The sequence below is a fragment of the Pelodiscus sinensis genome, chromosome 1 (genome assembly GCF_052426305.1).
Source record: "Pelodiscus sinensis isolate ZL-2025 chromosome 1, ASM5242630v1, whole genome shotgun sequence".
NCBI lineage: Eukaryota > Metazoa > Chordata > Testudines > Trionychidae > Pelodiscus > Pelodiscus sinensis.
Window position 1 is genome coordinate 350,047,953 of NC_143052.1, and position 24,998 is coordinate 350,072,950.

General features: G+C 44.5%; 4 protein-coding genes across 4 annotated transcripts; 1 reads left to right on the plus strand and 3 right to left on the minus strand.

Moving 5' to 3' along the window:
• LOC102457815 (olfactory receptor 51G2-like) lies at window positions 1-936 on the plus strand. The gene has a single exon (XM_075925310.2). The coding sequence runs from the start codon at window positions 1-3 to the stop codon at window positions 934-936; it is 936 nt and encodes a 311-aa protein (XP_075781425.2).
• Window positions 937-11,758: 10,822 nt separating this feature from the next.
• Window positions 11,759-12,688, minus strand: LOC149526022 (olfactory receptor 51G2-like). Its single transcript, XM_089779638.1, has one exon. The coding sequence runs from the start codon at window positions 12,686-12,688 to the stop codon at window positions 11,759-11,761; it is 930 nt and encodes a 309-aa protein (XP_089635764.1).
• A 2,954-nt stretch (window positions 12,689-15,642) lies between these two features.
• LOC149526023 (olfactory receptor 51G2-like) lies at window positions 15,643-16,578 on the minus strand. The gene has a single exon (XM_089776698.1). It carries the CDS (start codon window positions 16,576-16,578, stop codon window positions 15,643-15,645), a length of 936 nt encoding a protein of 311 aa, XP_089632824.1.
• A 7,484-nt stretch (window positions 16,579-24,062) lies between these two features.
• LOC102448294 (olfactory receptor 51G2-like) lies at window positions 24,063-24,998 on the minus strand. Its single transcript, XM_006113153.4, has one exon. It carries the CDS (start codon window positions 24,996-24,998, stop codon window positions 24,063-24,065), a length of 936 nt encoding a protein of 311 aa, XP_006113215.4.

The following is a 24,998-nucleotide window of genomic DNA, read 5'->3' on the forward strand; positions in this document are numbered from 1 at the left end:
ATGTCAGATGTCAATGAAACCTCATTCACACATACCGTATTCCTCCTCACCACGATACCTGGGTTGGAGGACACCCATCTCTGGATCTCCATCTCCTTCTGCTTAATTTATGCTATTGCGATAGTAGGCAATACAGTCATTCTGTTCATTATTAAAACAGACCCAACCCTCCATGAGCCCATGTACATTTTCCTTTCCATGTTGGCCCTCACAGACCTAGGCTTTCTGATAGCCACCATGCCGACGACACTGGGCATATACTTCTTTAACTTTAGGGAGATCAGCATCCATTCCTGTATTTTCCAGGTGTACTTTGTTGCCTTTCTTCTATACACTGAATCTGCCGTGCTTCTGTTGATGGCCTTTGACCGCTTCATTGCCATCAGTAACCCGCTGAGATATGCTTCAATTTTAACCCTGCCAAGAATAGCCAAGATGGGGCTGGTGAGTGTGATAAGAGCACTTGTCATAATACTCCCACTTCCCCTTTTCCTGAGACAGTTCCAATACTGTCGAGCCAACGTTCTCTCCCATTCCTACTGCCGGAATGAGGACATGTTGAAATTGGCCTGTTCGGATATCAGACCTAGCAGCATGTACGGCTTGATCATTAAGATCTTAACAATGGGGATGGACTTGCTGCTCATCTTTGTCTCTTACATGATGATCCTCAAAACAGTGCTGAGCATCGCGTCCCAAGCAGAGTGCCTCAGGGCCCTTAACACCTGCGTCTCCCATCTCTGCGCCGTTCTGCTCTTCTACGTACCAGAGTTCAGCCTGTCTGTAATAACCAGATTTGTGAAAGACACTTCTCCTTTGCTTCGGATTCTTCTGAGCTACGTCTCCCTGCTTGTCCCACCCTTGATGAATCCAATCGTTTACAGCGTGAAAAGCAAACCCCTGCGTGCTAGAATAATGAAGGTGTTCATCAAGTGAAGAGGCCGTTCATCACCCCTCTGCAGCACTGGTGACATCAGAGACAGAAAAACGTGCCATAGTCACCAATTCCATCCTGGATCATTAAATATGAGATGACATATGCTACTGATTTCCATTATGGAGAGAGAAGACCAGAGTCATTGGGAGAGGGGTTTGTGTCCATTTTGTGTTCCCCCCATATGTTAGGAAATATGGGCAGGATTATGCTTAACTTGACGATGCTTTGGATAAGGTACTTCTTGTAACCTATCAATTGTAATGTCATAATCTGCTGGATTTGTACATATTATTTTGGTGTATGTATCGTTTTGAATGCAAAGTTATGGGGAGAGATATGGGGAATGGAAGGGTTTATGGTTTTAAATGTGCAAATGAAAGCCATCAAGGGTGTTTCCAATGCTGGGGCACCTCAAAGTCTGGGTGATTGCCTGGGTGATTGTCTGTTAAGTCTAAGCAATAGTTGGTCTTAGGTAAACATGTGACCACCCCAACTGGTAAGGTCTGACCAGGTAATTTTCCATGGAAGGTGGGAGAGAGAACTGCAATTTCTCACCCAAAGTGAAATCTCTAAGACCACGGGAAGCGAGCTGTCCCATGGGCGTTGGCTGGCTTGATACCCAAGAGCATAAACCAGAGTCCCCAGCAATAAAGGATCTTCCCTGTCATTAGCTGAAAAAAGAGTTTTAGGGTAACTTTGCAATAAGCTTGAGTGTGTTAGAACTAGCTCTACGTTTTCTGGTGGGGTTTTTTATTTGTAATTTCCTTTGCTCTGCCTCTTTTCTCTTGCAACCACTTGGATCCTGCTATTTGCACTTAATAAAATCATTTTCATTTACTATTAAGCCGAGTGAAAATAATTGTTACCTGGGGGAGAGGTTAGTGTGCACATCGTCTTTTCATTGTCTGAATGATTTATTTGGGATTCTGATCCCATTTGGGGAATGGGTTTCCTGATTGCTGGGCTTGAAATTGCATCCTCTTCAGAGCTGAGGTGATTCAGCATCTTTGTTGCTCTTCGGGTAGCGTGTGTTGGGGTATGTGATCTCATTTCTGTGCCTTGGTTGGTGGAGATCAGTAACATAAGACCATAAGAACAGCCACACTGGGTCAGACCAAAGTTTCTTCCAGCCCAGTGTCCTGTCTTCGCACAATGGCCAATACCTGATGCCCCAGAGGGAGTCAACAGAACAGGGAGTAGGTCTAGACTGCACTCTTTTATTGGAAAAAGCTATGTAAATTCCACTTCTGCTCCTATTCCTTTTCTGGGAGAGGCTCTTCCACCATTTGGCCTCATCTAGAGGAAAAGCTTCCTCTTTTGGTGGAGACCTTATTCCTCGTAGAATGAGATATACAGGGCTCCCTGAAAGAGCACTTTTGCTCTTCCACAAAAACGTGGAAGAGCAAATGCGTTCCCTAGACACAGCAGAGTTTTTCCGGGATACCTTCATTATCCCAGAAAAACCCACCTGTCTAGACATACCCAAGGGTATGTCTACACTACCCTCCTAATTCGAACTAGCGGGGTAATGTAGGCATACCGCACTTGCAAATGAAGCCCAGGATTTGAATTTCCTGGGCTTCATTTGCATGAAGCCGGCCGGCGCCATTTTTAAATGCCGGCAGTTCGAACCCCGTGCCGCGCGGCTACACGCGGCATGGAGTAGCTAGTTCGGATTAGGCTTCCTAATCCGAACTAGCTGTACTCCTCATTCAAATCCCGGGCTTCATTTGCAAGTGTGGTATGCCTACATTACCCTTCTAGTTCGAATTAGGAGGGTAGTGTAGACATACCCCAAGGAATCATCAAGTGATCCCTCTCTTGTCATTCATTTCCAGACTATGACAAATTTGTTTTTCACAAATTCATGCTATTACGTATCCCCTTATACTAGTCTAGATGTTCACAATGGGATTCCTTAATTGTTTGTTCCATTATCTTTCCCGGTACATAACTTCAAAGATGACTGCTGTGCAATTCCTTGTGTTGCCGTTATTTCCCTTTTTATCAATGGACTTTATCTGTGCCTTTCTCTATTCTTGTGCAATCTTTCCATGACTTTTCAGAGGAGATCACCTGTGGCTTAGATATTTCCTCAGTCAGCTCCTTGAGCATTCTAGGATGCATTTTATGAGGCCCTAGTGACTTGAAGACATTTACCTGGATCAATTAATATTTTTAATTTGTTCTTCTCTAGTTTTAGCTTCTTAACCTACCCCACTTTCACTGGCTTTCACTATGTTAGATGTCCATTCACCACCAACCTTTCTGGTGAAAACTGAAACAGAGAAGTCATTAAGCACCTCTGCTTTTTCTATATTTACCTTTCATCATTGAGTAACAGGCCTACACTGTCCTTAATCTTCCTCTTGCTTCTCAGGCATGTGTGGAATTTTTGTTACCTTTTATCTCTCTATCTAGTGTGATCTCGTTTTGTGCCTTGGACTTTCTAAATTTTTTCCTACATATTTTGTTAATATGCATGAAGGACTTTTTTTTTATTTTTAGATCATCAATCATCACCTGGTTTAGCCAGGGTGGTTTATTGCCATACTTCCAATCTTTCATTTGCAGTGGAATAGTTTTTCATATTGTGGCCTTAATAACATCTCTTTGAGAATGTACTAAGTGTCTTCAGTTATTTTTCCTCCTAGACTTTGTCATGGGAGAAGAGTTTGCTAAAATAAGCTTTCTTGAAATCCATTGTCTTTATTTTGCCTTTCTTCCTTCTTCCATTTCTTGGAAACAATAATTCTATCATTTCATGAGCACTTTCATCCAAGCTGCCTTCCACTTGCAAATTTTCACCCACTTCCTCCCTATTTGTTAAAATCAAATCTAGGACAGTCTCTCCCACACCCTCAACTATCTTTACCCACCTTTTGGATTAAAAAAAACCTGTCTCCAAGAACTTCTTGTAATATTTGTGCCCTGCTGTGTTATTTTCCAAGAAGAGGTGTGAATATTTTCCAAGAAGATGTGTGACTAGATCCTGTCTCTTGGAGGATGATGAGCGGCTGCTTTTTGCGCAAAAAGCAGCCACCCATTAATTATGCAAATGAGACACTGTGATATTTCATGCTTTGCCTCATTTGCATATTTCTTCCACAAAACCAGCACAGTGTAGACATAGCTCTACTGTCCTGTGATGCCACTTTTATAATATGCTTATATCACCCTGCCCAATGTATATTAATTTGGGGTTTCCCCCCTTCCTTGTTTAATAACTACTTCAGAGAGTAGTTATTAATGGTTCACAATCCTGCTGGAAAGGCATAACAAGTGGGGTTCCGTAGGGGTCTGTTTTGGGACTGGCTTTGTTCAATATCTTCATCAATGATTTAGATATTGGTATTGAAAGTATGCTTATTAAGTTTGCAGATGATACCAAGCTGGGAGGGGTAGCGACTAATCTGGAGGTTGGGGTCGTAATTCAAAATGACCTGGACAAATTGGAGAAATGGTCTGAAGTAAATAGGATGAAGTTTAATAAGGACAAATGCAAAGTGCTCCACTTAGGAAGGAACAATCAGTTTCATACATACAGAATGGGAAGCGACTGTCTAGGAAGGAGTACGGCAGAAAGGGATCTAGGGGTTATGGTGGACCACAAGTTGAATATGAGTCAGCAGTGTGATGCTATTGCAAAGCAAGCAAATATGATTCTGGGATGTATTAATAGGTGTGTTGTGAGCAAGACACAAGAAGTCATTCTTCCACTCTACTCTGCTCTGGTTAGGCCTCAATTGGAGTATTGTGTTCAGTTCTGGGCACCACATTTCAGGAAAGATGTGGAGAAATTGGAGAGGGTCCAGAGAAGAGCAACAAGAATGATTAAAGGTCTAGAGAACATGACCTATCAGGGAAGACTGAAGGAATTGGGTTTGTTTAGTTTAGAAAAGAGAAGATTGAGGGGGGACATGATAGCAGTTTTCAGGTATCTAAAAGGGTGTCATAAGGAGGAGGGAGAAAACTTGTTCATCTTGGCCTCTGAGGATAGAACCAGAAGCAATGGGCTTAAACTGCAGCAAGGGAGGTTTAGGTTGGACATTAGGAAAAAGTTCCTAACTGTCAGGATGGTCAAACACTGGAATAAATTGTCCAGGGAGGGTGTGGAATCGATGGCTACGTCTACACTGGCCCCTTTTCCGGAAGGGGCATGTAAATTTCACCAGTCGTAGTAGGGAAATGCGCGGGGGATTTAAATATCCCCCGCAGCATTTAAATAAAAATGTCCGCCGCTTTTTTCCGGCTTTTAAAAAAGCCGGAAAAGAGCGTCTACACTGGCCCCGATCCTCCGGAAAAAGCGCCCTTTTCCGGAGGGTCTTATTCCTACTTTGAAGCAAAACCCCTCTGATACCCCAGCAATATCCGCGCCCCAGATGGCCCCGGGCCTCATACATATGTGTGGGGGTTTAGGACCCAATCCCAACTTCCACGAACAAGTTCTGTCCGGTTCCAAGAAACCAGCCACAAATTCCAGGTCAATTTACCCTCTGGACCTTACCCACAAACCACGCTGAGCCAATCCTTTAGAATCTATAATCTAAAGGTTTATTACTACAAGAAAGAAAAGCATGAGAGTAAGGTTGTTAACGTATCATACATTACAGCATCGGATATCCCAGTTCTCGATGCAGGCTCGCAGCAGAGATGTTATAGCTACTGGCTTAAGAGTCTTTGTTGCACATCCTATGTCAGGATGGGTCCACAGTTTTTCCCAGCTCGTGATTCCCTGCGAGGCCGCATCTGGGGTCAGGCACAGATCTGAAGACCCGATGGAGGAGGCCACACGGCCTCTATATACCTTCTTCCCCCTCTCTTCTTGGCTGCAGCAGGTCACCTGGACAGCGGCCTATCCCTGTGTTCCCTGTTGGTAGCCCTTAGGTATCAGTCACCATTCGTGAGGTGTATCCTTGGCCTATAGAGGGTTGTTGTTCCATAGCAACTTGCTCATTGTCATGTCCATAGGCTGAGCTTTTCCCATTGCTCAACCACATACCAAGAAACATTCAGTATCCATACAAATTACATGCTTATATCTTCACACACAGACATTATACAATTACATGAATAGCATATATGGAATCAGAAGAAAGTAAGCTTCTATTTGACACCTCACATGGCCCCCTTTGTACCACTTTTGGAGTCAACGCCCCCTCTCTCCCATGGGCACAGCAGTGATGTGGCTGCTTCCCTAAAATCCAGTAATGTGACACCCTGGCTGAGGACGTGGGGGAGGGGTGGATGTCTGGGCCCCTTGAATAGCTCCTGGCCACAGCTGGTACAGAATCATGCAACACCTGGAGTGCTTGGGAAGGGCCAGCACTGACACTGGGGCACAGCTCAGCAGTTGTTTTCTGTACACATGCAGCTGAAGCAGAGACAGGACAATGAAACACCAAGTTCAATGGGAAACAACAGCCACTTCCCTTTATCGATGGTATCAACAGAAATTCTGAGGTCGGAGCAGGCACCGATACGTCTCTTTATGGGCCAACCTCCTACTGATCCCATGGTTCTCCAGGAACAAAGTGACTTGTTAAATGCTGCTGTCTTAGTCTCCAACTTTCTTGTACTGTTCTCTCTCTCCAGCCTCTCTCCAATCACTGGAGATGGATGATAGAAGGACCCTTCACTTTATTCTTGCCCGAAGGGATTTGCTTTGCACGCTGTACACGATCGGGTTCATCAGGGGCGGGACCAACAGGTACACGTGGCCCAAGAGAATCTTAAGCAGGTGAGAAGAGCTGTCCCCGAATCGGTGTATAATGGTCAGGCCAATGTCTGGCACATAGAAGAGCAGGACAGCGCAGAGGTGGGAGACGCAGGTGTTCAGGGCTCTGAAGGTCTCTGCGTGGGACGCAACACTCAGCACAGTTTTGAGGATCATCATATAGGAGAGGAAGATGAGCAACAAAAACCTGGCAGTCTAGACATGGAGCTGCAGAAAATAAACTCTTTTTGACAGATACTGTAAGCCTCATTTTTTGAGGAATAGAAGGTCTGTTGAAAAAGGATTTATTTTTAATAGCTCTGCATCTAGACTGCTGGGTTGTTTTTTTTTCGAAAAAACTCCATTTTGAAAAAAGCGGTAGCCATGTTTATGCTAATGAAGCACAGGCTATTTAAATCCCAGCTTCATTAGCATTTTCGATGTGCTTGATTTGCATCCCTCTGTAGACACAGGGATGCAGTCTAGATGTATCCTATGGTCATATCAAGCAATTTGTTTGGTTCTGAAGCTAGAATCCCTGGCCTATAATTGCTGAGACGATCTATGGACTATTTCATAAAAATTAACATCACATTCCCTGTTGACCAGTCATCTGGCACACTGGGTGAGTTCAGTGCTATATGACATGCCACAGTTACTACAGTTTGAATCTCTCTAATCCTTGGGACCTGACCAGTTCTGAACCAGAGAATTTTCCACACTACAAGAGATGAACATTGTCTAGCAACATTATCAATACTTTCTCTGCTCACTGGGCTCTTAGAAGCAATTGAGGGGTAAATTAGAGCTACGTAACAGCACAGAACACTGAGAGCCAGGACTGGTGGCTGTAAATAAACTTTATGGGACTGCGGGAAACTTGGCCACACCCATGAAAAGTGGACATCCAGCTAACTCAAATCATTCCAGAGGACAGATGTTTCCAGATCAGAGAGTTCTAGACTAGAGAGGTTCAACTTGTACTTCTGCAATTTGATATATCAGTTCCTTCGGAATGGTGAATCCCATCTTGTCCTAGTGTGTGGCCTCTTGTGTAGTTTGTGATTTTGTTCTAAAACCTCTGCTATTGGCTGTCATGTCACCAGGGTGCAGGCTGGGAGCTTTAGGAATGGCTGAGCCCCCTAACTCTTCAGGTGCTCTACTCATCTGGTGGCACTGCTAGGCCCTACAAGGACTGTTATGACCAAGGATGTGAGCTACTTGAATGCTTTACCTAAGCCACTCAAGAAAAAATAGGATGTCAGTGTGTGTGTGTGTGTGTGTGTGCATTTATACAACATACGTTGCAATATGATGTAGGCAACTGAGTCCTTGTGTAAATTCAGTATACTGGACAAGGGGAAATGAGTTGCATGTTGACAACTGATATGGGGATTTAAGGTCAAGAGTCATCAAGTCCTTTTTGTACAAAAAATCTTTGTTATATCCATGAGGGATATGAAGAATTAGCAGAGAAGGGAGTAACATGGGCTATGTTGGAATGTAAGAATGGGGGAAATGAAACTTCTTGGATTGCGACAACCTGCCCAGAACTGTTTTCCTGGAGTTATTGGCAAAAGATTTAGTAAACAACGACAAAGAGCCGATGATGTCACATATCTAACATTTGGCATCAGGCATTAAACAAGAACCCTGACTTTGAAGACATGTGCAATGCTGGTTCCTCATGCCTTATGATTGGAGTGAAGTGAAAGTGGCTATCGGGACTTCATTCTTATCTTTAAACTCTGTTGTTGTATATTTGGGGTGTGTATGTGGAGTGGGTGGGGCTTAAATGGTAATCAATACAAATATTTAGAGAGTTATATACCAACACAGTGTCCAGAATCTGCTCCCTTAACCAATAGGGAAACTTCTATAGCTACCTATATTTGGTGGAGAATGCGGGTGGGAAAAGATATAAGATACAAGATAGGATGTCACAGTCTTGTGGGAGTTTGAAGAGCAACTCCTTTACCTTGGAGTTAGTAGAGTTATTTGTGAGTTCAATAAAAGTGTGCAGGGAGACATTTTGTGGCTTTACCCCAAAACATTGGCGTTCCCAGATCCCGCTGCCCATATATTTTGAAGTGATGAACATTAGAATGCTGGGTAGAATCTCACTGTGAGAGTGGTTCCCAGTGCTGATGGAGGGGATGAAGGTCAGGATCATACCAAGTGGCAATGGCAGGGCTCTGTTCAGCCAGATCCTTCGCTCTTTGAAAAAGCATATATGGATTCCCCATGCTACTGCCGAGCTGACGGAGAGTTCCACAATTCCCCCATCAAAGGGCACTGTGCAAATTATAGTATCATAATATCACAGGACTGGAAGGAACCTTGAGAGGTCATCAAGTCCAGTGCCAGGCCCTCATGGCAGGACCAAGCACCAGCCCTGACAGGTGTTATGCTGTAGACTCATACATAGCTTGTAGTCCACCATAACGCCTAGAACTCTTCCTGCAATACTCATTCCTAGGCAGTCATTTCTCCTTTTTTATGCATGTAACTGATTGTTCCTTCCTACGTTGAGTACTTGGCATTTGTCCTTAGTGAATTTCATCCCATTTCCTTCAGACAATTTCTCTAGTTCTCCTGATATTATGAATTGTAACCCTATCTTCCAAAGCACTCACATTCCCACCCAGTTTCATATTATCTACAGACTTTATAAGCATACTCCTTAATTCATTGTCCATATCACTGATATAGATATGGAACAGAACCAGACCTAGAACTGATCCCTGAAGAACACCACTCATTATGTCCTTCCAGCATAACTATGATCCACTGATAACGTCTCTGGGAATGGCTATCCAATCAGTTATGGACCACCTTATAGTAGCTCCATCTACCTTGTATTTCCCTAGTTTGTTAATGAGAAGGTCATGCGAGACTTTATTAAGTCTTACTAAAGTGTTGATATAACACAACTACAGCGCTCTCCCTATCTACAAGGCTTGTTACCCTGACAATGAAAGCTCTCAGGTTGCTTTGACATCATTTGTTCTTGAACGTTCACAATTTTAGCTTCTGAACCTACCCCATTTTCACTCTCTCAGGTGTCAATTTGCTGCCAACCTTCTTGGTGAAAACTGAAACAAAGCGTTCATTACGCATCTCTGCCATTCCTGCATTTTCATAGAATCATAGAATCACAGAGCTGGAAGAGACCTCAGGAGGTCATCAAGTCCAGCTCCCTGCCCAAAGCAGGACTAATCCCAACTCAATCATCCCAGCCAGAGCTTTGTCAAGCAGAGACTTAAAAACCTCTAGGGATGGAGATTCCACCTCCTCCCTAGGGAACCCATTCCAGTACTTCCCCACCCGCCTAGTGAAACAGTTTTTCCTTATATCCAACTTAGACCTCTGTTATTGTTTCTCCCCATCATTGAGTAACAGGCCTATACTCTCCTTAGTCTTTCTCGTGTTTCTGATTCATTTGTGGATTTTTTTTCTGTTACCCTCTAGTGAGTTTGATCTTGTTTTCTGCCTTGGCATTTCTAAATTTGCCCCTAAATATCTGTTTTATTTGTTTATATGCACACAGGACTCTGTTTACATTTTCATATCATTCGACATCTTCTGGTTAAGCCAGAGTGATTTCTTGCCATACCTCCAATTTTTCCTATTCAGTAGAATAGTTTCATCTTGTGGCCTTAATAATGTCCCTTTGAGAAACTACCAAGTGTCGTCACTCGTTTTTCCTCTTAGACTTCTTTCTCATGGCATATTACCAGCCAAGTGCTTAAAACTGCCTTCTTTTGGGTCAATTCTCTTTATTTTGCTGTTCTCCCCCCCCTTCCCATCTTTGGGATCAAGAACTCTACCATTTCATGATTACTTTCATCCAAGCAACCTTCCACTTTTAAATTCTTACCCAGGTCCTCCCTATTTGTTAAAATCAAATCTAAAACAGCCTCTCCCAAATAGCTTTCTCTAACTTTTGACATAAAACAATTATCTCCAGTACATTCCAAGAATCTGTTGGAATATCTGTACCCTGCTGTGTTATTTTCCCAGCAGATGTCTGGATAGTTGAAGTTCCCCATCATGACCAGGTCCTGTACCTTGCAGGAGTCTGTACAATGATTTTGTACTGACAGGACTCATCCCCAGGATGAATAAGGAAAAGTTCAGGGCCCTGAATTGTCCGAATGAGATTTTCAGAACTGAAATCTCTCTGATGCACTTAGCTGTGACTACAGTTATTATAGCATCTGAATACTTGTCAGTCTCATAGCAGTAGCACAGTGCTATTAACAGCACTAGGTAGTATAGCCCGATGAATAGACTATGAGTCAAAATTCTCAGTTATAACTTTGAGAGTTGACAAACTCTTTTCCCAAGATCAAGCCCAGAAGTTTTACAATTATTATAGTATTGGGAACTCTGGTGTACCTACGTGCAACACTCACATTACAGGAATTTTTTCATATTTACAAATATAGAATCTATTAATACATTTTGCAGAGTCACACACACTGTATCTCAATAAGGTAGAGATAATATAGCGAGTACGTCTGAATGTGCATAGTCATTCCATCCCATGTGGAAAAACCTGGATTGTTAGCCATCACCTTTGAGACCATCCCTAGGCTTACTACCCATGACACCACTTTTATAATATGTTATGCTCATATTACCATACCCAATGCATATTAAATTGAGTTTCCCCTCTTCCTTGTTTGTATTTCCTCCCCATACCTATGTTCAAGTGTCTGTCTTCTATAGAAAAAACAACAAATGGTCTGGTAGCACTTTATAGACTAACGAAACATGTAGATGGGATCATGAGCTTTCGTGGGCACAGCCTACTTCTTCCGATGACCGGAGTTATAACTTCCATAGGTTAGTGTATTTAGGATTTCAACTCATTATTATTGTGATGGCATGGTCCTGACACAACTTGCCCCAGAAAAGAGCCATAGAAAAGTCCTCCAGGAGGCTGGAGTGGCTCTGGAGGAGCCGACCAATCAGCAACCAGGAAGCCTCCAATGGGAGCTACAAAGCAAAGCAGCACTTAGTATATGGCAGAGCTCAAGCAGTGCAGACTGTCCTCCCTCCCCAGCCTCTCTCCCATCACTGGTGATGTGACTGATCCTTCACTTGATGAGCATCCTGAATATTCTTGCCCGAAGGTGTTTGCTTTTCATGCTATACACGATTGGGTTCAACAGGGATGGAGCCAGCAGAGAGAGGTATCCAAGGAAAGTCTGAAACAAGGGAGAAGAGCTATTTGCAAATCTGTTTATCACAGACAGGCCAATCTCTGGTACATAGAAGAGCAGGACAGCGCAGAGGTGAGAGAAGCAGGTGTTCAGAGCCCGGAGGCTCTCCACATGGGATGCGATGCTCAGCACCGTTTTGAGGATCATCACATAAGAGAGGAAGATGAGCAGCCAGTCCAATCCAATTGTTAAGAGTTTAGTAAAAAGGCCATAGACACTGTTGACTGTGATATCTGAACAAGCCAACTTCATGATCTCCTGGTGCAGGCAGGCGGAATGGGTAAGGGGACTAACTCGACAGTATTGGAACCGTTGCAGGAGAAAGGGGAGTGGAAATATTACAGCCACCCCTCTCAGCACAGAGAAAAGTCCCATCTTGGCTATTCTTGGTGGGGTTAAGATGGAAGCATATCTCAGTGGGTTACGGATCGCGATGACACGGTCTAAGGCCATCAACAAGAGCACAGAGGATTCAATGCATTGGAGAGAGTGGATGAAGAACAGCTGGGCCAAACAGGAATCAAGGTTGATCTCCCTGGACTTAAACACGAATACGCCCAGTGTCGTTGGCATGGTGGCTACCGATATAGCAAGATCTGTGAGAGCCAACATGGAAAGGAAAATGTACACGGGCTCATGGAGGCTTGGGTCTGTTTTTATCATGAACAGAATGACTGAATTCCCTACTATTGAAATAGCATATGTTAAGCAGAAGGCGATAGAGATCCAGAGATGGACGTATTCCTGCCCTGGTATTCCAGTGTTTCCTGCATGTATGAATGTGGTGTCATTGACAGCTGACATAATGTAGTGGGCAAGCAAAGTAATTTTGAACTTTCCTTCCTGAAAGCAGAAAGAAAAGGATAGTGGATGATATTGAATGAGGCAGCTTTCTGCTCTCAGTCTAATTCAAGACACTCCAGGAGGTCAGGGAAGATCACTAAAATAATAGTTTTGGATTCATGGCACTGCAGATAGCCTTTGCTAGCCTGGATCAGATATGTAGTCCTCCTAGCCCAGTATCCAGTGGCCATTATCCAGTATCCTGGTCCAGAGGCATCTATGAGATAACCTGCTTCATGGGAAAGTTTCCGTCAGGCGCCCACTGGCTACTCATATTTTGTCATGTCAAGGAGGAAGATTTAAAACTCTTCCTAGACTTTTTTAAATGCAGGTCTCACTACTGTAATTGTGTTTCCTGGTTACCCATGAAAATATCCAGTCCCTCTTTGACTCCTGCTCAGCTCTTGGACCCACTGGTATTTTTTCTTGGGTAGTCCACAGCTTGACTGAACACGGTGCGAGTTTACAATGGTGAGCTTCCCACAGGCACCCTTTCAAACCCTCCACTCTGTGTGGCCAGGGTAGCCAGCACAGCACTCTGGAAATGGCTGGAGACCCCCTATTTCAAAATAAGTGTCTACACAGTGCTTATTTCGAACTAGCAATTTCGAAATTGGCGCTATTCCTCGTGGAATGAGGTTTACCAATTTTGAAATAAGCCCTCCTCTATTTTGAATTAATTTCAAAATAGTAGTTGGCTTGTGTAGATGCTAAGAAAGTTATTTCGAAATAATGGCTGTTATTTTGAAATAACTTTGCTGTGTAGACATACCGGGATTATGTTCATGACCTTGAATGTAAGTGGTTAGAAACAGTTTCTGGTCAGTTACAAAGAGCCAGCATCATACAATCATTCACTGAATCTAAAAATAATAGTAAAACCTCATTGTAAGCAGTATTTAAAGTCCTTCTGAGATGCTTCCTAAAGCCAAAGCTTCTAAGCAATAACATCACCACTAAGTGTTCCTGCTGAGGTTTCAAAAGTTATACTAATGCTTTCAGCAGGTATTCAAATGCTGCAAACCTTTGATTTCTACTATTTGTATTACAATGAAAAGTTTTGGCATAACATTTACAGATCTGTACTTTAGAAGACCCATGTCAAGCCTTTCTTTCCCTTCTCATCTTCTCTTAGGCTACGTCTATGCTGCAAGCCTCTTTCGAAAAAGATCGTCTAGACTGCAAGCAGTACTTTCGAAAAAGCAAGACGCATTTTTGAAAGAGAGCACCCAGGCAGTCTGGATGCTCTCTTTCGAAAAAACCCTGTTTGCATTCAAGAACGCCTTTTTTCGAAAGAGCACTTTTGAAAAAAGGCATTCTTCCTCGTGAAATGAGGAGTACCTCTGTCGAAAGAAATGCCGCGTTCTTTTGATTTAATTTCGAAAGAACGCGGCTGTAGTCTAGACGCAAGTGAAGTTTTTTCGAAAAAAGGCTACATTTTTCGAAAAAACCCTGCAGTCTAGACACAGCCTTATAGACAAACAAACGACAGAACTGTGTAGCACTTTAAAGATGAACAAGATGGTTTATTAGGTGATGAGCTTTCATGGGCCAGACCCACTTCCTCAGACTTTCTCAGCTTAAAGGGAGACTTAAAATGTCATTTCTTCAGAACCTGGCAAGATCGTAGCCTCTCAGCCATAATTCAGTCATTGGTCAGCAAACGAAAGGGGAAGGACAGTCAACCCTCAGTGGGTTGTAGCCCCGGGCCCAGTCAGAAGGTGGGAGGATCATGGGATTCCACCACTTGACAGGACAGGCAATGAAGTATGAAATATGATACTCCCAGACCAGTGAGAGACAATGCTGCCAGTAACCCTTTTAATACTAAGGCTACGTCTGTACTGCACCCTTCTTCCGCAAAAGCTTATGCAAATGAAGTGCGGCGATATGCTACTTGAGGCTTCATTTGCATAAGCTTTTGTGGAAGACGAGTGCAGCATATATGTAGCCCAAGGGGTATCTACAAGGCAAAAGTACTGGAGCCCTCAGCCAGTCAGGAAACAGAAATGTGCTCTGTCAGACCATTTACCGCAGAACAACCCAGCTCTGAATTCCTGCCCTCACAATCAAGCCAGAGAATAAAACCTTTGAAAACATAGTTGGTGATTGAATTTCTAGGACCAAAGAAGCCTGAGGCAATATGGGAATCTGAAATGGGACCGACTGAGAAATCCTGACTCGGGGCATCAGAGTTTTAACAATTTGGCTTTCAAAGTCAATTTTTGTGCAGTTTGAATAGCCCATCATGGAGCATGGGCAGAGGTAGGGGAGGGTTCCAAGGCTGCCTGCCCTCCCGCCCCATCACTGAGTCACCCTGACAGCCCAGCGGAGTCCTCTGCCGCTGTACAGAACAGCTGCCAATGCAAACAGCCTGCAGCCTTCGCCCTGCACTTGGCATGTTACAGACAGTGAAACCTGCCAACGTACCCAGTTCCTGCTAGAAGGGAGCCTCTGGCACCAGAAGTCTTTACCCTGAAGCACAAGGAGTCATTGGAAAGGTTGCATGGGCAGCAGGCAGTGTGTGTTCAGCTAGGGAGGCCACTGCCTTTATGCAGCATGTTTGTACCTTCCCTTGGGGCCACTTGGCCATCAGGGAACCTCAGCTGCTTGGCTTCATGTGCACCAGAATTAACCCCAGGACAGTTAATTGGAAACTGCCATTTCCTAATGGCAAAATCACAGGGGAGTAAGGGACGTTTCAGAATAGCGGGTTATTTCGAAATGTGGTGCTGTGCAGACAGTGTCAAAGGACGAAACAAGCTATTTTGAAATTGCATCAAAATAAGATACGCAATTTGCATAGCTCAAATTGTATATTTTATTTCGAGTTAAGGTGCTGTATAGATGCACTCAAACCGTGTTCTTTATTTCCCATCTCTCCAGTCACTGAAGATAGGTGATGAACGGACCCTTCACTTGATGAACACCCTGATGATCCTCGCACGAAGGTGTGTGCTTTTCACGCTGTACACCACTGGGTTCATCAGGGGTGGGATGAACAGGGAGATGTAGCCCAGGAGAACCTGAAGCAAGTGAGACGAGCCTGTTGGAAATCTGTATATCACAGACAAGCTAATCTCTGGTACGTAGAAGAGCAGGACGGCGCAGAGGTGGGAGACGCAGGTGTTCAGGGCCCTGAAGCTCTCCATGCGGGACGCGATGCTCAGCACCGTTTTGAGGATCAGCACATAAGAAAGGAAGATGAGCAGCGAGTCCAACCCCATTGTTAACAGTTTGGTAAATAAGCCATAGATAATATTGACACTGATGTCTGAACAAGCCAATTTCATGACGTCCTGGTACAGGCAGTAGGAATGGGAGAGGACGTTTCCTCGACAATATAGGAACTGTTGCAGGAGAAGGGGGAATGGGAATACTACAGCCACCGCTCTTAGCACAAACACCAGTCCCATCTTAGCTATTCTCGATGGGGTTAAAATGGAGGCGTATCTCAGTGGGTCACTGATTGCGAGGAAGCGATCAAAGGCCATCAGCAAGAGAACAGCAGATTCAGTGCATTGAAGTATGTGAATGAAAAACAGCTGCGCAAAACAGGCATTAAAACGGATCTCTCTAGAGTTAAACAAGAATATTCCCAATATTGTTGGCATGGTGGTCATCGATACCCCAAGGTCTGTGACGGCCAACATGGAAAGGAAAATGTACATGGGCTCATGGAGGCTTGGATCTGTTTTTATAATGAACAGAATGACTGAATTCCCTACTATTGAAATGACGTACATTATGCAGAAGGCAACAGCAATCCAGAGATGGACTTCTTGCTGTGCAGGCACCCCGCTGAGAAGGAACACGGCATGTATGGATTTGGTGTCATTAACAGTTAACATCATGTATTGAGCAGGTCCAAGGAAATCTGAACTTTCCTTCCTGAAAGCAGAAAGAAAAGGATAGTCAAGAATGTTTAATGAGACAGCTTTCTGCTCTCAGTATAATTCTAAGGACTCTAGGAGGTCATGAAAGATCAGCAAAATTATCGTCTTGCAATCACAGCACTACTAGGAAGACTGGTTCTTCAGACAGGATTGTATTTATAGTCATTTTAGCTTAGTATCCAGTGTTCAGTTCCAGAGGCAGCTATGAGATAACCTGGTCCTAGGGAAAGTTTCCCCCAAGCACCCACTAGCTACACATATTTTGTCATGTCAATCAGGAAGGTTTGGAGCCCTTTCTAGACTTTTTGGGGGTTTCTGGTTACCCATATAAACATCCATTCCCTCTTTGAATCCCACTAAGCTCTTGAATCCATTTTCTTGGGTGTTCCGCAGTCTACTTGTACACAATGTGAATTTACAATGTTGAGTTTCCGGCCTTCCTCTTGTGAATGTGACCCTTTTTATTGTGACATATATAAACATCTGCCCAAGGGATAGCTTGTCTGTGGTATATATATTTTCTCCATACCTGAGAATGTAAAATACACCACTTCCTATTCGAAGGACAAGCGATTTATTCTTAGGATGTCTTCGGGCTTTGTCTGGCCTGTGATGACTGCATCCAGAGATGTTACTCATCCTACAGGCTTCTCTTCATCCTCCCAGAACCTGCATCTTTGCCCCAGAACAGGGTTGCTAGATATCTGGCAAGTTACAAGCTAACACAGACAAGGACATCAGTTGGGCCAGGGCATGGTTGATATCACAAATGGGTTAATAGTGCAAACACTGGCATTGCACAGATACAAAGCTACGTGTGCCAATGACTTCAGCTATGTTCAAGAACGAGGTGATGTGTGTAAATTATTTTCAACCACTATTACAATCCCTTTTCCTGCACCTCAGCTCTAGTCTTTGCTAAAACACCGACCAGCAGCTCTATTTTCTATGAAAGTTTTCTAAAATTTTGCATAGCTGTTGCAGAGGTTTGGGTTGATGACCCTGAGTGTAAGTGTTAGAAACAGCTTCTGGTCAGTTACCAGGAGCTAGGATCATATAACTGTTCACTGAACAAAGACTTAATCGTAAACAAAAGACAGGACTATGCAACACTTTAAAGACTAACAAGATGGTTTATTAGTGATGAGCTTTTGTGGGCTAGACTCACTTCCTCAAATTGTGGAAGAAATTGATCTGAGGAAGTGGGTCTGGCCCACGAAAGCTCATCACTTAATAAACCATCTTGTTAGTCTTTAAAGTGCTACATAGTCCTGTTTTTATTTCAGCTAGACCAGACTAACACAGCTGCATCTCTATCACTATTCTTAATCGTAAGCAGTATTTCGAGTCCTTCCAAGATACTGTCTAAATCAAAAGCTATTTTCAGAAATGTTACCACTGCTCCTTTGTGTGGATAGCCCACTCATGGCTTTTCACCACACTTTCATGTCACGACTGGTTGGTTTGTAATATTTTTTATTACAATGAAAAGTTTTAGCATAACATTTACATGCATATACTTTAGCACACACACATTGACCAATACTTTCCTGTCTGATATTCACAGAGTACGTCTACACGGCAATACTACTCCAAAAGAACTTAGTCCGCATCTACACAGGAGGCAGTTATTTTGGAATAGTGTCAAAGTACTGTCCAGCTGAAGGACTTCTTACTCCGACTCCTGGAACCCTCACTGTATGAGTAAGGGAAGTCGGAGGAAGAGTGCTCAATTTCAAAATAAGGGCTGTGTAGATGCTCCCAATTTTGAAATAAGCTATTTCTAAATAAGATATGCAATTAACGTAGCTCAATTTGAGTAGCTTATTTAGAGTTAAGCCCTGCAGAGATGATTTCTCACAGAGAGGATTTCTCAGGCTAGAGTGGGACTTAAAATCTAGCATCTCTCATCTGGATTTCTTCAAAACCTGGCAAGATCGTAGCCCCTCAGCCATACTTCGGTCACTTGTCAGCAAACAAGAGAGGGAGGACAGTTGACGTGCAGTGCGCTGTAGCCCAGGGCCCAATCAGAGGGTGGAAGGTTTGTGGGACTTGTCCCATGAGAGGGCTGGGTACGAGGCCTGACATCTATCACTCACAGATCAGAGAGAGGCAGAGATGCCAGCAGCTTTTTTACCTCTGAGATGTGTGGGAGCCCTCAGCCAGTTAGGAACCAGGAAAAAGTCCCGTTGGACCTGTTACTAGAGAGCCACAAGGCTGTGGATTCCTGCCTCCGCTACCGAACCTGAGAATGAAAACTTTTAAAAAATGCCTGCTGATTAAATGTGCAGGAGCAAATAAAGCTGAGGCAATTTGGGAACTAGTCACTGATATTCTGGGGGAGTCCTTGGACTCAGCCCCTGGCAGGATCAGGCACAGAGCACATGGCACCACTAGAAATGGGACCAACTGAGAAATCCCTGACTCGGGGCATCAGAGTTTAACACTCCCATCTTGTTTTTAATGTCAATTTTGGTGCAGTTTGAATAACTCACTGAGGAGCATGGGTGAATGGAGGGGAGGGTTCCCCATCTACCTAGTGCGGCCAGCCCCCCAGCCCTGTTACTGAGTCACCCCAACTGCCCAGCTGAGTCCTCTGCTGTGGCACAGAACAGCTGCCCATGCAAACAGCCTGCAGCCTTTGCCCTGCACTTGGCATGTTACCGACAGTGAAACCTGACAACGTACCCAGTTCCTGCTAGAAGGGAGCCGCTGGCACCAGACAGCTTCACTGTAAAGGACATGGAGTCATCAGAGAGGTTGCACGGGCAGCAGGCAGTCTGTGTTCAGCTAGGGAGGCAACTGCCTTTATGCAGCATGTTTGTACCTTTCCTTGGGGCCACTTGGCCATCAGGGAACCTCAGCTGCTTGGCTTCATGTGCACCAGCTTTAACCCCGTCACAGCTAATGAGAAGCTGCCATTTCCAAACAGCAAACCCAACAGGGATATGTGGGGATGCTATTAACCTACACCAAGCCCTGCTGTGTGCTCGGTTCCTGGAATCTGGACTATTCTTGTCGTGATTACTCACATGGCTCCCTTGGGGGCGTAATGCCAGGGTCATTATTGCAGCTGTAATCTTGCTGTGCCATCACCTCAAGACCTGGGTCCCTTGGAATTTCCGGGCTCTGGCTCAACTGTCCCTTTTGTCCCCCTTTTGTCTCCTTGCCACCTTCTCCAGTCTGCAGGCCGGCCCGTTTCCTAGTTTGCAGATGTGCCATTGATTGTTCCTTCCTACAGGGAGCACTTTGCATTTGTCTTCGTTGAACTTCATCCTATTTCCCTCAGACCTTTTCTTCAGTTTTCCTAATCATTTTGAACTAACATCCTCTCCTCCAGAATACTTGTAACCCCTCCCAGGGCGGTATCACTCACAGACATGACAAGTGTACTCTCCATGACATCAACTAAATGACTGAGGAAGACCCAAAACTGATCCCTGCAGAACCCCACCTCTTATGCCCTCCAGCATGACTGTGAACCATTGATAGCCTCCCTGGGAATGGTTATCACACCAGTTATGGACCCCCCTCATAGTCACTCCATGTATGTTGTGTATCCCTAGTTTCTTAGTGAGAAGGTCAAGAGAGATTATATTAAAGGCCTTACTAACATGCAGCTATGCATAAACATTTCTTCCTCTCTATCTGCAAGATGTGCCCTGGCGAAGAAATGAGTCTGGTTGCTTTGACATGATTTGTTCTTGACCAATCCATGCTGACTGTTGCTTTCCACCTTATTGTCTTCTAGATATTGGTTCCATTATCTTTCCTGGTACAGAATTAAACTGACTGCTCTGGAATTCCCTGGGTTGTCGTTATTTTCCTTTATACCCTGCAATTGTTCTCTTCCGGTCTTTTGCAATTTCCCCCACATCCCATGACTTTGACAATTAATTTTTCACTTCTTCTTTCCCTATTTTTGCTTCTGATCTTACCCCATTTTCACTGGCATTCTCTATATTAGGCGTCGATTAGCCACCAACCTTCTTGGTGAAAAGTAAAACAAAGAAGTCAACAAGCAACTCTGTCATTTCTACGTCTTCTATTACTGTTTTTCCCTCTTCGTTGAGTAACAAGCCTACACTCTCCTTTGCTCTTGTATTTGAGGAATGTTTTCTTGTTACCCTTTGTGTCTCTAGCTCAGGGGTGGGCAATACATTTTTGCCAGGGGCCACTTCAAAAAGGACCACACCAGAAGGGGTGGGGCCAGGATACTTCCAGGATTCCCCACCCCCAGACCATAATTGGTCTGGGGGTGGGGAAGCCCCTTTGCTCCCTCTTCCCCCTAAGCACCCATACTCCTGGCAGGGCAAAAGGAAGCTTTGCATGCTGACCCCACCCCCAGACCAATCAGGGCCCCGGGATGGGGGAGCACGTTAAACTTCCCTGCATCCTGACAGGAGCATGCGGCACTTCAAAGTGCCACGTGCTCCTGGCAAGGCGGAGGACAATTCACGCGCTTCCCCCATCCCTAGGCCCTAATTGGCTTTGGGGCGGAGGGTTGGCAGTGGCTTCGCAGGTCGGATCAACCCGCTTGGCAGGCCGGATCTGGCCCATGGGGTCTCTTTTGCCTATCCCTGCTCTAGCTAGTTTCATCTGTTCTTCAGTCCCTTGGCCTTAAACCAAAATGATTAGGGGGCTGGAGCAGATGACCTACGAGGAGAGGCTGAGGGAGTTGGGTCTGTTTAGTCTGCAGAAGCAAAGAGTGAGGGGGGATTTGATAGCAGCCTTCAACTTCCTGAAGGGAGGTTCCAAAGAGGATGGAGAGAGGCTGTTCTCAGTAGTGACAGATGGTAGAACAAGGAGCAATGGTCTCAAGTTGTGGGGGAGAGGTTCAGGTTGGATATTAGGAAAAACTATTTCACTAGGAGGGTGGTGAAGCACTGGAATGGGTTCCCTAGGGAAGTAGTGGAGTCTCCATCCCTAGAGGTGTTTAAGTCTCAGTTTGAAAAAGCCCTGGCTGGGTTGATTTAGTTGGGATTGGTCCTGCCTAGAGCAGGGGGCTGGACATGATGATATTCTGAGGGCTCTTCCAGTTCTATGATTCTTTCTAAGTTGTCCCTCCATTCTTGTGTTATTGGTTTATGTTCATCCTTTGAACTTAACCCAGTTTAAGGACTTTTTGTAGGACTCCATTTTGATGTATATATCTTCTGGTTAAGCCAGGGTGGTCTCTTACCTTACTTCCTTTTTTTCCAGGCAGTGGGATAGTTTGCTTTTGTGCCCTTAATAATTTCTGTTTGCAAAAATTACAAAATGTCCTCAATTGTTTTTCCTCTTAGACTCGCTTACCCGACTCTCTGAGTTTGCTAAACTCTGCTTTCCTGGAAAGCCACTGACTTTATTTTGTGGTTCTCCCTTCTACTGTTCCTTAGCAGCATGAGTTCTCGCTTTCTACGAGCGCTTTCACCCATGCTGCCTTTCACTCTCAGATGCTCAACCTGTTTCTCCCTCTTTGTTGAAACCAAATCTAAAACAACAAACCTCACCCCCCAGTAGCTTTCTCCAGCGTCTAGAATTAAAAATGGACTCCAGTACATTCCAAAAACATACTGCTCTATTGGTGTGCTGCTGTGTTGTTTTCCCAACAGAAGTCTGGGCTGTCAAACTGATTTTGTACAGACAGGCCTAATCAGGATCTCCACCCAGGGCCCTACATTTTGCTAATGACACTTTCAGAGCTGAATTCTCTCTAAGACACTTAGGTTACGTCTAGACTACAGGCTTCTTGCACAAGAAGCTTTTTTCGGACGAGATTTTCTGAAAAAACTTCTTGCACAAGAGAGCGTCCACACTGCAAACGTTAATCAAAAAAGCAACATGCTTTTTCAAAAGTGAGCATCCAGACTGAATAGACACTATCTCAGAAGGAAGCTGTGATTGCTATAGACAGAACGGCCACCAGGGCACCTGTGCTTTTTCTTCTTTCCTCTTCTTCCAAAAGAACTCCCTCTTCCCCAGCCACACATGCCTTTTTGCAAAAGAGCTCTTTCAGAAAAAGGCTTCTTCCTTGCAGAAAGAGAAATACCAATGCTGGAAAAACCCCTCTGCTCTTTCAATTTTCTTGTGGAAGAACGCAATTGCTGTGTGGATGTTCCTCAAGTTTTGATGGAAAAATGGCCGATTTTCTGACAAAACTCTGTGGTGTAGACACCCTTAGCTGAGACTGCAATTATTATAACACCTGAGCACTTAGCAGTCCTTAACACATTTACCTGTACAATTTCCCCGCGCAGTAGGTCAGGGCTGAGGCAGGTTAGCCCAATATAGATTCGGAATCAAAATTCCCAGCTATCACTTTGAAGGTTGACAAACTCTTGTCCCAAGATCAAGCCCAGAGATTTTAAAATGATTAGAGTAGGCCTCCCCAGAGCCTATACTTCTGTTTCCTACAGCCTCAAGATGTCACTGTTATCTTATGTTATGCTGACAATGCATATTCAAATTGCATTTCTCCTCTTTCTTGTTTGTATTTCTTTCTCCGCCTCAGTTCAGGGGGTCCTTCAGCTATAGGCTAGTGTATTTACGATTTCACCCCATTATTATATATTACATTTCGTAGCCATGGCACTCTTGTGCTCATTTAGTCCATCCAAAACCATTCAGAAGTGGGTGTCAATCCCTGTTTTGTGATTGTCTGATGTTATTTTCGGCAGAATTCCCCCTACACTCTGCTTCCAGCTCCCCACAAGAAATAGGGGTAGTCAACAACACTGGTAGACCACAGGTGTAAAAAAATGTATGTATTTCTTCACCCAACCCATAGTCAAACTGTGGACCACCTTGACAGAGGAAGCCGTTAAGGCCAACATTAAAACAGTATTGCAAAAAGAACTAGATACATTCACAAAGGATTGTTCCATCAATTGATTTTTAGCCGGGGTGGGTGAGGATGGTGTCTCTGGCATCTGTTTTCCAGAAACTGTGAATGGGTGACATGGATAACTTGATAACTGTCTTCTCTGATCATTCACTCCTCAACCATGGCCCTGCTAACCTTTTGCAATCCCATGGGTCACACAGCACCCAGAGAGGTCAGGAAGGGTCAGGACTGTGACTGCAGAACAGCTCTGTGGTTATCTCATGGCCCATGGATGATACACCCGAAAAAAGACAGTGACAGGCCGGGTGTCATGGGAAACAGCAGCCACCTCCCTTCCCTATACTTTCTTTATTGACAAAAATGTTGAGGTTGCAATAGCCACAGATACAGCTCTATAAGGACCCGCATCCCAGCAGTCTACTGACACTCCACAAACACAGTCACTTTGTAAATGCTGCTTCTTGCCCTGGTCTATTTCTCTCAGTGCCCTCCCCAGTCCCTCTCTACAAAGTGGACGTCAGTAGCTCATGTTGTCTCAGAGGGCCTTGAGGGAAATGGCTTGTGCGTTTTATCTCCCATGTCACCAGCACTGGAATTGGGACGAGCTGTCCCTTCACTTGATGAACACCCTGATGATCCTCACCCGCAGGTGTTTGCTTTTCACGCTGTACACAATGGGGTTCATCAGGGGCGGGACCAGCAGGGAGACGTAGCCCAGGAGAATCTGAAGCAAGGGAGAGGAGCCCTTCCCGAATCTGTGCATGACAGACAGGCTGATCTCTGGGGTATAAAAGAGCAGGACGGCGCAGAGGTGGGAGACGCAGGTGTTCAGGGCCCGGAGGCACTCCATGCGGGATGCGATGTGCAGCACCGTTTTGAGGATCATCATGTAGGAGAGGAAGATGAGAAACGAGTCCAGCCCCATAGTTAAGAGTTTAGTAAACAAGCCGTAGATGCTGTTGACACTGATGTCCGAACAAGCCAACTTCATAACGTCCTGGTGCAGGCAGTAGGAATGGGAGAGGACGTTGGCTCGACAGTATTGGAACCATTGCAGGAGAAAGGGGAGTGGGAATATTACGACCACCCCTCTTAGAAAAAACACCAGACCCATCTTGGCTATTCTGGGCAGGGTTAAGATGGAAGCATATCTCAAGGGGTTACGGATCGCAATGAAGCGGTCAAAGGCCATTAACAGGAGCACTGCAGATTCAGTGCTCTGAAGAAAATGGATGAAGAACTGCTGGGCAAAACAGGCATTGATACTGATCTCTCTTGAGTTAAAGAGGAATACACCGAGGATTGTCGGTATGGTGGATATCGATATGCCAAGGTCTGTGATGGCCAACATGGAAAGGAAAATGTACATGGGCTCATGAAGGCTTTCATCTGTTTTTATAATGAACAGAATAACTGAATTTCCTGCTACAGAAATAACATACATTATACAGAAGGGCACAGAGAGCCAGACACGGACGTCTTCCTGACCAGGTATCCCGCTGAGAAAGAACATGGTGTGTGTGAATTTGGTGTCATTGACAACTGACAT

Coding starts and splice junctions, on each gene's coding strand:
- LOC102457815 (XM_075925310.2), top strand. CDS start 1: ATGTCAGATGTCAATGAAACCTCATTCACACATACCGTATTCCTCCTC.
- LOC149526022 (XM_089779638.1), bottom strand. CDS start 12,688: ATGTCAGCTGTCAATGACACCACATTCATACATGCAGGAAACACTGGA.
- LOC149526023 (XM_089776698.1), bottom strand. CDS start 16,578: ATGTTAACTGTTAATGACACCAAATCCATACATGCCGTGTTCCTTCTC.
- LOC102448294 (XM_006113153.4), bottom strand. CDS start 24,998: ATGTCAGTTGTCAATGACACCAAATTCACACACACCATGTTCTTTCTC.